Raw genomic sequence first — 12,086 nt, 5'->3', positions numbered from 1 at the left:
GAGGTGATATTTTCATCTACCATCCTTTCCCTTCCCTCTCTCCCCTTTGCACAATCCAAAGTTCCTTCATTCTTCCCTACCCCACCCCCATTATGAATTAGCATCCACTTATCAGAGAAAACATTTGGCCTTTGGTTTTTTGGGATTGGCTTATCTCACTTACCATGATATTCTCTAACTCCATCCATTTGCCTGCAAATGCCATAATTTCATTCTTCTTTATGACTGAGTAATATTCCATTGTGTATATGTACCACATTTTCTTTATCCATTCATCTGTTGAAGGGCATCTAGGTTGGTTCCATAGTTTAGCTATTGTCCATTGAGCTCCTATGAACATTGATGTGACTGTGTCATTGTAGTATGCTGATTTTAAGTCCTTTAGGTATAAACTGAGGAGTGGGATAGCTGGGTCAAATGGTGGTTCCATTCCAGGTTCTCTGAGGAATCTCCATACTGCTTTCCATAATTGTTGTACCAATTTGCAGTCCCACCAGCAATGTATGAGTGTACCTTTTTCCCCACATCCTCGCCAACACTTATTATTGCTTATATTCCTGATAATTGCCATTCTGACTGGAGTGAGATGCAATCTTAGAGTAGTTTTGATTTGCATTTCTCTAATTGTAGAGATGATGAACATGTTTTCATATGTTTGTTGAGCATATATTTCTTGATTATTATTTATCTTGTCCTTTTTTTAAATCCCTAATCTTCTGATTTATTTTCAAATATCATTCTCTGAGAACATCTTATACCTATATAGCATCCCACTTGGCAGTTTCTTGGCTTTGAACTACCATAATTTTACTAAATGTATATGTGTTAGCTCAGCCTTTTATACACTTCCACTCTTACAATATGCTACCAACTCAAACTGAGTACATTCTTCTCAGATATTTTCCTTGATTGATTTTTCATTGCTATTGGTACCATTTTTGATAGTTTGTATTTTTATTGGTACATTATTACTATAGATAATAGTGGGACTCATTATGCCATATTTGTATGTGAACATAGCATATTTTGATCAATCTCATTCCCCTCTACCTTCCCTTCTCCCTCCTCCCTTCCCCTGATCCACTTGCCCTATTCCAGTGTTCTTTTTTCTATTATTATTATTATTATTATTTTAATTTGCACAATATATTCATTGTGATAGATTCCTACATGGACAGAGTATAATTTGGTCCCCAGTACTTCCTCCTGCCCTCCCTTTCTCCCTCCCTCAATCCTGTTTCTACTCTATTGATCTTCCTTCTGTTTTTATGAGATTCTTTTGGTTTGTTTTATTACTTTTTTTCTCTCTCTAGCTTCCATATACAAGAGAAAACATTTTAATTCTTGACTTTCTGAGTCTGGCTTATTTCACTTAGCATGTTGTTCTTTAGTTCCAGCCATTTTCTAGCAAATGACTTATTTTCATTCTTCTTTATGACTGAGCAAATCTCCATTTTATATTTTTAAAATATGCATTTTTCTTATTCCTACAAGAACAGTTTGAAATAGAAGATTGGGACTAACAATATGAGAGAGAAAATAAAAAATTAGAAAGCCTACTTGACATACAGGTAAAATGCTATGGAATGTTATCAAATTAAAAAAGTAGTAGAAAATAATTACACAATAAGGAAGATAGGTGATGTGGGACTTCCAGAATGTGAAGCAGGGAGTTTTGTAAACCCATTTCTTCAAAACTGTGCTAACACTGGCAAAAACTGTCAAAATCAAACTTTTCAGAAATCTGGAAATTAAACAAAGATGTAAAACAATCTGAGGAGAATATATTTTTAAAAAATTCGGAATCATGGTGAAAGTAGAATGATTTGTGGCTTTTTAGCTTGATCTACTCCTATATCCCTCTCAGTTCTGCAATCTTCACTATAGTAGTAGTTAAAACCAGAGGCCTTACAAACAAGAGAATAGGCGGATTGTGTATGGATCACTATTTGACCTTTCTCAAAGTTTTCTGGACGCATACCACTAGCAAGGTATTATCATCATTTGACTCGTCTCAGAGTTTTGTTTGATCAAAAGATCCTATGCTTAGAATATTTGTCAAAAAACCTTCAGCAACAATTGTTCAAATTACATTAGCCAGAGACTGTAGTAACAGTAGCAAACAATAAGAGTTTGGCTAAAAACATGAAAGGAAGATCTGGAACATGACCTATGACTAGGAAATTTTAAAATCTCTGACATATCCTGTGGATCAAGCAGACCACATGTTATGTGCATATGTATGTGAGAGCATGCTCAAGAAGGACATGAGGGGGTTCAAGTATTTCACCTCTGGATGACACAGATGTACATCTTGAACTGGAAAATAAAACTACAGCTAAGTTTTAAACTACCTCAGTGCTGATAGTATGCCACAAAATATATACAATGCAGATTTTTAGAATTAATCTGTAAGTAATTTGTGCATGGCCTACAAAAGATATTTATATTTTCTAAGCATCAATGACCTTGATAAAAGTCACAGCAGAAAATAAACATTGGTTTTCTATGAGAATAACTTCCTTTATTCTGTTTTTTTGTAAGTCTCTTAGGTTTTCCTCCACTATATATAGCATTTTCCTGATTACTATTCTTTTAAAAGTGATTAATTTTAACAATTTCCAATTGTTGTGTATTTTAGCTTGTCATACTAATTTCGTGTAGTTTGACATATTGAAACATAAAAAATTATATAATTCTTATTTTCAATTCTCTTTTCTAGGTAACATCAGATCTTCCAATAGTGTGGGGAAATCCATATATCACTGTAGACCCTGATAATTCAGTTCCATACATCCTACATGTGTGCCCATGGAAACGTGGTGTGTTCAAAGGTATCAAATTCATTAATAAAATATTATTATAGATCACACTAGGATGGAAATATGATGATAATTTTAATTATAATTTATATTTTCCATTCTAAATGTCCCAGAGTGAAATTTGGTTTTTCATTTCAGTGATTAATTTTCTAAATGATCTGACCTTTAGGTCATTTATTTTATGCCTAGTTCTATATTATCTTTTAAATTTTTTATTAGTGCATTACTGTTATACATAATAGTGGGGCTCATTTTGACATATTCATAAATGCATATAACATAGTTTTCTCCATTTCAATACCTAGTAGCTCCTTTTCCCCCTCCCTCCTCCTTTGCCTTGATCCCTTTCCTCTACTCTATTGATCTTCCTTCTATTTATTTATTTTTTAAATTGATGCTTTATAGGTATATGTAAAATTGAAATGCCTTGTCATGTATTCACACATGCACATAGCATAATTTGATCAACTTCATTCCCCAAGTCTTCCTCTTTCTTTCCCCTCTTCCCTCCTCCTTGGGCCCCCATCTCTACTCTACTGATCTCCCTTCTATTTTCATGAGATCCCCTTTTTAAAATTCCTTACTTCTCTCTAGCTTATGCAAATGAGAGAAAACATTCAGCCCTTGACTTTTCGAGTGGGGATTATTTCACTTACTATGATGCTCTCCATTTCCAACCATTTACCAGCAAATGATATACTCTCATTATTCTTCATGGCCAAATAGAACTCTATTATATATATTTTCTTTATCCATTTGTCTGTTGACAAGTACCTAGGTTGGTTTTGTAACTTGGTTATTGTGGATTGTGCTGCTATAAACACTGGTATGCATTTGTCTCTATAGTATGTGGGTTACTGTAGTATGTTATATTATCTTTATCATTTATTCAATTTTATCTGTAAACAATTTTTAGAAGTGGAAATAGTTAAGAGTATTTACATTTAAAATTTGATAAATGCATTCAAATACTTCTATCATTGTATAAACCCAACAATATTTTCTGAGAATGTCTGTTTACAGAGTTGAGTCTTATTAAAAACATCCATATGTACATAATTGGTATTTTGAAAATAGGTTAAAGATTTGGTATGTGTGAAATTTTCTTGCTTTATCTCTAATAATGCATTCATTTATACACATTTTCCCAAAGGCTCCTGAATAGAATTACTTGCCTGGGGATGGGGGTGATAGGTATTCCTACAAGTTTTTGAAAGGAGGAAGGTAAGATGTGATAGAAGATAGCTAGAACTAGAACTGAAGAGTTATGATTCATCAAAGGAAAAGGTTTTCCTAATTGGGAGAGAATTATATCCATTGACAAACGGATTCTACTAAGGAAAGTATTAAGATGTGGGTAACTAGATACAGCTTTAGAAGTGTAGAAAACATACATCTGGAAGCTTTCTTGTGCTCCATGGACGTATTAGCCTCTAATACCTGTGTACCTCAGCAAAGAATATTTGAGGAAAGAGTGTGCATCTAACATAGAAGATATAGAAAGATGCTGCAAAGCAGAAAGTCAGAGAGTAGTCTAAATGCCAATGATATTAGCAAGCAGAAGGGAAATTTCAGAATGGCAAACATCATGATCCAGTTCCTCCTGCCGTAACAGAATGCAATGTGTAAGAAGAATCCATAAACCCTTTCCCACTACCTGCTTTTAATGTGCTTAACCTCAAATGACAACATAGCAGCAGTGCTTAGCATTTTCTGAAATCTTCCCACTACATTTTGAGACAATGAGTTTTATAAAGTCCATTAGTATATCACCTGGTAGGTACATTTGAGCTATTATGACCCTATTCCAAGCATGTCAATGAATCATTTCACCATTTTTTGGGTAATTCAGAAGATACAAATTGTATTAAAGAAATTTTTATTTCCATCTTAATTTTAATGATCAATGATAATAGTTGGTCATGGATCTTCCTTAAGTTTATAATATTAACTAGACTTTTGTAAAAGCAACATGTCATTCAAATTTTTCATGATTATTTTTCATAAAGCATAATGAATCTCAATTTCATGTTCTATAGAAAGCAGCCAGTTATGTTACTTATGAGAAGGAATATAAAAAGAACCACAAACTGTGGAACATCATTGAATTGGGAATGTTTTTGAATGTCTTAACTAAAGCCCCTGGTTCGTGCAAAAGATTGTTTTAAGTTATTGAAATGAAACTAAGAAGAATTGCCTAATTAGATTGGACATGCCTTTCCCTTGTATAATCATTTCATTGATTTAGTAAGGTTTCATAAGATCATAAAATTTCATTACTTATTTTCACTAATCATATATAGATAAGATATTCTTTAACATATACGGCATCAGGACCTTGATCAGGTATCCTTTTGAATTGGTCAGAGCTGGAACATAAATTCGCTAATTACTGAATGTTATCACAAAATACAAAGATAGATATGATATGGTTCCTGCCTCCCAGGAATTCATATCTGGTTGTAGGAATAGATATCCATGAATCAACTCAATCAAGGTATACTCTGACATACTGAGAATTTAATCATGGTACTGGGAAGCATGGTGGAGGGAAAGATTAATCCCAACAGCGGGGGTCTGAGAGATCTTCATAGGGGATAATAGGCTTGATTGGGATCTTGAAGAGTGATCTGAGATTTATCAGCTAATATCAGTGAGGAGGACATTCCAGCAGAGGAAACAATCTTATTGAAAAAACAAAATTTCTGTAAATAAATTTTAAAAAATGGATGTGCTGGAGTTTATGTGTATTTGATTGGAATGCAGAGTGACATACGGTTAGAAATACAAGCAGACTTTTTTGGGAAGAGTTTGTTTTTTACCGATTGCAGTGGGAGCTATTGAAGATGTTTGAGGAGGCCCAAGGCATGGATCAACTGAATGCAAATAAGGAAAAGTCTGGAGATAATATATTAAAAAAATGGGAGAAGAGAGACAGGGTAGTTAAATCTGGGAAATTAGTTACAGTTATTTGACAATATGCCAAGTAGTCAGTTCTTAATATTAGCTTATGCCCCTACTTTCAAAGGCAGATCCTAAAACAAGAGTTTAATTGCAAGTATTTTATCTAAGAGATGATCAAAGGAAGCATTCTGAGAGAATGGAAAAGTAAGATGTTGAGGGATAAAGCCAATAAAAAGTAAGGTAGCTACTAGATGAAAACTGGGAGACCTCACCCAGGTCCTCCAAATAGAATCATCACACTGAAGGGCAAGTATATTGGGGTATTTATCCTCTAACTTCTGTCCGTTAATAATTTTGTTTTTAAGGCAGGTTCCCATGACAGTGAATCTTCACAACCAAAGAGTTGTAGAGGGGTATCAGTGATGGCATGTTTTAATCTTGGCCTAAAAGTTCTTTTTTTCTTTTTTGATATAACAAAATATTTGCTTTCTATTTTAAAAAAAATTTTATTTTGTTCTAATTAGTTTTACATGACAGTAGAATGCATTTATGCATTTTGATAAATCATACATAAAAGTATAATTTCTCAGTTTTCTGATTGTACATTTTGTAGGATCACATTGGTCAGGCAGTCATACATGTACGTGAGGTAATAATGTCTGTTTCACTCTACTATCCTTTCTACCCTCATACCCCCTCCCTTCCCTTCACTCCACTCTACTTAATCTAAAGTAATTCTATTCTCTCTATTCTTCCTTAGTGCCCCCCCCTATTGTGAATTGGCCTAAACATTCTTTTTTTTTTATTATTTTAAACAAATGGGATACATGTTGTTTCTCTGTGTGTACATGGCTAAAGGCATACCATTTGTGTAATCATAAATTTACACAGGGTAATGTTGTATATATATACCACAGTTTCTTTATCCATTCATCAATTGAAGGACATCTAGGTTGGTTCCACAATCTGGCTATGGTGAATTGAGCAGGTATGAACATTGATGTGGCTATATCTCTGTAGTATGCTGATTTTAAGTCCTTTGGGTATAGGCCAAGGAGTGGGATAGCTGGATCAAATGGTGGTTCCATTCCAAGCTTTCTCAGGAATCTCCACACTGGTTTCCAGAGTGGCTGCACTAATTTGCAGCCCCACCAGCAATGTATGAGTGTACCTTTCTCCCCACATCCTTGCCAACACCTGTTGTTGCTTGTATTCTTGATAATAGCCATTCTAATTGGAGTGAGATGGAATCTTAGGGTGGTTTTGATTTGCCTTTCTCTTATTACTAGAGATGTTGAACATTTTTCCATATGTTTGTTGATTGCTTATAGATCTTCTGTGAAGTGTCTATTCATTTCCTTAGCCCATTTGTCAATTGGATTATTTGTATTCTTGGTGTAGAGTTTTTTGAGTTCTTTATAGATTCTGGAAATTAGTGCTCTATCTGAAGTATGATTGGCAAAGATTTTCTCCCACTCTGTAGGCTCTTTCTTCACATTGCTGATAGTTTCCTTTGCTGAGAGAAAGCTTTTTAGTTTGAATCTATCCCAGTTATTGATTCTTGCTTTTATTTCTTGTGCTATGGGAGTCCTGTTGAGGAAGTCTGGTCCTAAGCCAACAGGTTGAAGATCTGGACCTACTTTTTCTTCTATAATCTGCATGGTGTCTGGTCTGATTCCGAGGTCCTTAATCCATTTTGAGTTTAGTTTCATGCATGGTGAGAGATATGGGTTTAGTTTCATTCTGTTGCATATGGATTTCCAATTCTCCCAGCACCATTTGTTGAAGAGGTTATCTTTTCTCCTTTGCATATTTTTGGAAACTTTGTCTAGTATGAGAAAATTGTATTTATTTGTGTTTGTGTCCGTGTCCTCTATTCTGTACCATTGATCTACCTTTCTATTTTGGTACCAATACCATGCCGTTTTTGTTACTATTGCTTTGTAGTAGAGTTGAAGATCTAGTATTGAGATACCCCCTGCTTCACTCTTCCTGATAAGTATTGCTTTAGCTGTTCTGGGTTTCTTATTCTTCCAGATGAATTTCATAATTGCTTGCTCTATTTCTGTAAGGTATGTCATTGGGATTTTAATTGGAATTGCATTGAATCTGTATAGCACTTTAGGTAGTATGGCCATTTTCACAATATTAATTCTGCCTATCCAAGAACATGGGAGATCTTTCCATCTTCTAAGGTTTTCTTTAATTTCTTTCTTTAGTGTTCTGTAGTTCTCGTTGTAGAGGTCCTTCACTTCTTTTGTATGATTGATTCCCAAGTATTTTATTTTTTTCGAGGCTATTGTGAATGGGGTAGTTTTCCTAATTATTCTTTCCAAAGATTCATCACTTATGTATAAAAATGCATTAGATTTATGTGCATTGATCTTATATCCTGCTACTTTACTGAATTCACTTATGAGTTCTAAAAGTTTTCTGGTGGAATTTCCTGGTTCCTCTAAGTATATAATCATATCATCAGCAAATAGGGATAGTTTGAGTTCTTCTTTGCCTATTCGTATCCCTTTAATTTCTTTGGTCTGGCTAGAGTTTCAAGGACGATATTGAATACAAGTGGTGAAAGAGGGAATCCCTGCCTTGTTCCAGTTTTTAGGGGGAATGCTTTCAGTTTTCACCATTTAGAATGATATTGGCCATGGGCGTAGCATAGATGGCCTTTGCAATGTCAAGGAATGTTCCCACTATCCCTATTTTTTCTAGTGTTTTGAGCATGAAGGGGTGCTGTATTTTATCAAGTGCTTTTTCTGCATCTATTGAAATTATCATGTGATTCTTGACTTTAAGTCTATTGATATGGTGAATTACATTTATTGATTTCCTGATGTTGAACCAACCTTGCATCCCTGGGATGAAACCCACCTGATCATGGTGCACTATCTTTTTAATATGTTTTTGTATGCAATTTGCTAAAATGTTATTGAGAATTTTTGTGTCGATGTTCATTAAGGATATTGGTCTGAAGTTTCCTTTCCTTGATGTGTCTCTGTCTGGTTTAGGTATCAGTGTGATATTGGCTTCATAGAATGAGTTTGGGAGGGTTCCCTCCTCTTCTATTTCATGGAATACTTTGAGAAGTATTGGAATGAGCTCTTCTTTAAAGGTTTTGTAGAATTCGGCTGAGAACCCATCTGGTCCCGGACTTTTCTTTGTTGGTAGGCTTTTGATGACTTCTTCTATTTCATTACTTGAAATTGGTCTATTTAAATTGTTTATGTCCTCCTCATTCAGTTTAGGCAATTCATATGTCTCTAGAAACCTGTTGATGTCTTCGAAATTTTCTATTTTGTTGGATTATAGATTTTCAAAATAGCTTCTAATTATGTTTTGTATTTCACTCGTGTCTGTTGTGATATTTCCTTGTTCATTCCAAATTTTAGTGATTTGGGTTTTCTCTCGTCTTCTCTTTGTTAGTGTGGCTAAAGGTTTATCAATTTTGTTTATTTTTTCGAAGAACCAACTATTTATTTTGTCAATTTTTTGTATTGATTCTTTTGTTTCAATTTCGTTGATTTCAGCTCTGATTTTAACTATTTCCTGTCTTCTACTACTTTTGGTGCTGGTCTGTTCTTCTTTTTCTAGGGCTTTGAGCCGTAGTGTTAGGTCATTTATTTGTTGAGTTTTACTTCTTTTATTAAATGTGCTCCATGAAATAAATTTCCCTCTAATACTGCTTTTATAGTGTCCCAGAGATTTTGATATGATGTTTCTTAGTTCTCATTTACCTCTAAGAATTTTTTAATTTCCTTCCTAATATCTTCTGTTATCCATTCATCATATAAGAGCATATTGTTTAATCTCCAGGTGTTGGAGTAGTTTCTGTTTTTTACTCTTTCATTCATTTCTAACTTCAATCCATTGTGATCTGATAGAATACAAGGTAGTGTCTCTGTCTTCTTGTATTTGATAACATTAGCTTTGTGGCATAATATATGGTCTATTTTAGAGAAGGATCCATGTGCTGCTGAGAAGAAAGTGTATTCGCTCTTGGTTGGATGGTATACTCTATAAATGTCTGTTAAGTCTAAATTATTGATTGTGTTATTGAGATCTATGGTTTCTTTGTTCAATTTTTGTTTGGAAGATCTGTCCAGTGGTGAGAGAGGCATGTTAAAATCACCTAGTATTATTGTGTTATGGTCTATTTGGTTTCTGAAATTGAGAAGGATTTCTTTGACATACATGGATGAGCCACTCTTTGGGGCATAGAAGTTTATGATTGTTATACCTTGCTGATTTATGCTTCCCTTAAGCAGTATGAAATGTCCTTCTTTATCCCTTCTGAGTAACTTTGGCTTGAAGTCCACATTATCTGAAATGAGGATGGATACTCCAGCTGTTTTGCTGAGTCCATGTGCATGGTATGTTTTTCCCCATCCTTTCACCTTTAGTCATGGGTATCTTTTTCTATGAGGTGAGTCTCTTGCAGGTAACATATTGTTGGATGTTTCTTATTAATCCAATCTGCCAGTCTATGTCTTTTGATTGATGAATTCAGGCCATTAACATTCAGGGTTATTATTGAGATATGATTTGTATTCCCAGTCATTTGTTTCATTTATTTTATTTTATTTATATATTTATTTATTTGACTCAACTTGGTTCCTCCTTTATTTGACAATTCCTTTAGGATAATTCCTCCCTTTGCTGATTTGCTTCTTTGTTTTTCATCTCTTCCTCATGGAACATTTTGCTGAGAATGTTCTGTAATGCTGGCTTTCTTTTTGTAAATTCTTTTAGCTTTTGTTTATCATGGAAGGATTTTAATTCATCGTCAAATTTGAAAGTAAGTTTTGCTGGGTATAAGATTCTTGGTTGGCATCCATTTTCTTTCAGGGCTTGAAAAATGTTGTTCCAGGCCCTTCTAGCTTTTAGGGTCTGGATTGAAAAATCTGCTGATATTCGTATTAGTTTCCCCCTGAATGTAATTTGGTTCTTTTCTTTCACAGCCTTTAAAATTTTGTCTTTATTTTGTATGTTAGGTATTTTCCTTATAATGTGCCTTGGTGTAGGTCTGTTGTAATTTTGTGTATTTGGAGTCCTATAAGCCTCTTGAACTTGATTTTCCATTTCATTCTTTAGATTTGGGAAATTTTCTGATATTATTTCATTGAATAGATTGTTCATTCCTTTGGTTTGTTTCTCTAAGCCTTCCTCAATCCCAATAATTCATAATTTTGGCCTTTTCATGATATCCCATAGTTCTTGTAGATTCTGTTCGTGATTTCTTACCATCTTCTCTGTTTGTTCAAGTTTGTTTTCAAGGTTAAATATTTTGTCTTCAATGTCTGAGGTTCTGTCTTCCAGGTCTTCTATCCTACTGGATATGCTTTCTATGGAGTTCTTAATTTGGTTTATTGTTTCCTTCATTTCAAGGATTTCTGTTTGTTTGTTTTCAATATCTCTAACTCTTTATTGAAATGATCTTTTGCTTCCTGTATTTGCTCTTTTAACTGTTGATTGGTGCGATCATTCAATGCCTGAATTTGCTCTTTCATCTCATCATTCAGTGCGTGCATTTGCTCTTTCATCTCATCGTTTGCTTCCCTGATCATTTTAATTATGTACATTCTGAACTCCTTTTCTGTCATTTCTTCTGCCATGCTGTCATTGGGTTTTATTGATGTAACATCTAGATTTGTTTGGGGCATTTTCTTACCTTATTTTCTCATATTGCTCAGGTATCAGTGGACCGCTGAGATATTACAGATTTCCTCTATTGACTTACAGTGTCCCTGAAGATTTCTAGTATATCCCCTCTTAGCCTTCAGTAGGTTGAAGTCTTGTAGGAAGTTGATAGTGTGGTGCTCCACAAGGAAGCTGCCTCTCTAGGGGTTGTGGCCTTCAGGTGGCGTATATTCCCCGTTAGTGGGAGAGGTGCCTCCACTTGTTGACCAATGGTCATCCAAAGGGGAACTAGGCTGCAGGCTGAGGCAAGGCCTGTTTGGGCCTCTGTCTCTGGTTTTACCATCCTTGTGCGAAAACCTTACCGGGGAGGAAAGACTCACCCAGTGGGGAGTTCTCGCTGGTCAGTTCCCCTCCTAGAATTTCCCCTCAATCTACAACTTCCGCCTGGGCTGGACTGCCTTCCTCTGCAACGTTCCCAGGGGCCCAGACCTACCTCCTGGGCCTGTGAGCCTCACCCTTCGCAGACGAGTCTCCTTAGGCTGCCTCTCCTCAGAGAATCTGCCCACAGTCCTGGAACCTTCTCTCCGCCCCTAAGCGTGTCTCTGTGTGGCTCTTCCACCAAGAAGCCTCCTAGTTCCTGGGACCCTGTTCTGCACCTAATCGCCTGGCTATATGGCCCCTCCTCTGAGCAGACACCTGGAGCCCCGTACTGTTCCT

At 35.3% G+C, this 12,086-nt stretch overlaps 1 protein-coding gene and 1 long non-coding RNA gene across 2 annotated transcripts in view; one reads left to right on the top strand and one right to left on the bottom strand.

Annotated features, from left to right (window-relative positions):
- The window catches only part of LOC306650734, a 1,184,502-nt gene that overhangs the window by 813,558 nt on the left and 358,858 nt on the right, over positions 1-12,086 (bottom strand). The gene's annotated exons all lie outside the window — the stretch shown is intronic.
- CFAP47 (cilia and flagella associated protein 47) overlaps positions 1-12,086 on the top strand; it is a 400,269-nt gene that overhangs the window by 251,385 nt on the left and 136,798 nt on the right. Inside the window, 1 exon segment of the mRNA XM_079122986.1 lies at positions 2,723-2,834. Coding sequence (XP_078979112.1) covers positions 2,723-2,834 — 112 coding nt within the window.

The sequence above is a fragment of the Sciurus vulgaris genome (genome assembly GCF_902686455.1).
Source record: "Sciurus vulgaris genome assembly, chromosome: X".
Classification (NCBI taxonomy): domain Eukaryota; kingdom Metazoa; phylum Chordata; class Mammalia; order Rodentia; family Sciuridae; genus Sciurus; species Sciurus vulgaris.
Note: the sequence above shows the minus strand (reverse complement) of the source record. Positions and strands in the feature narration are given on the sequence as shown.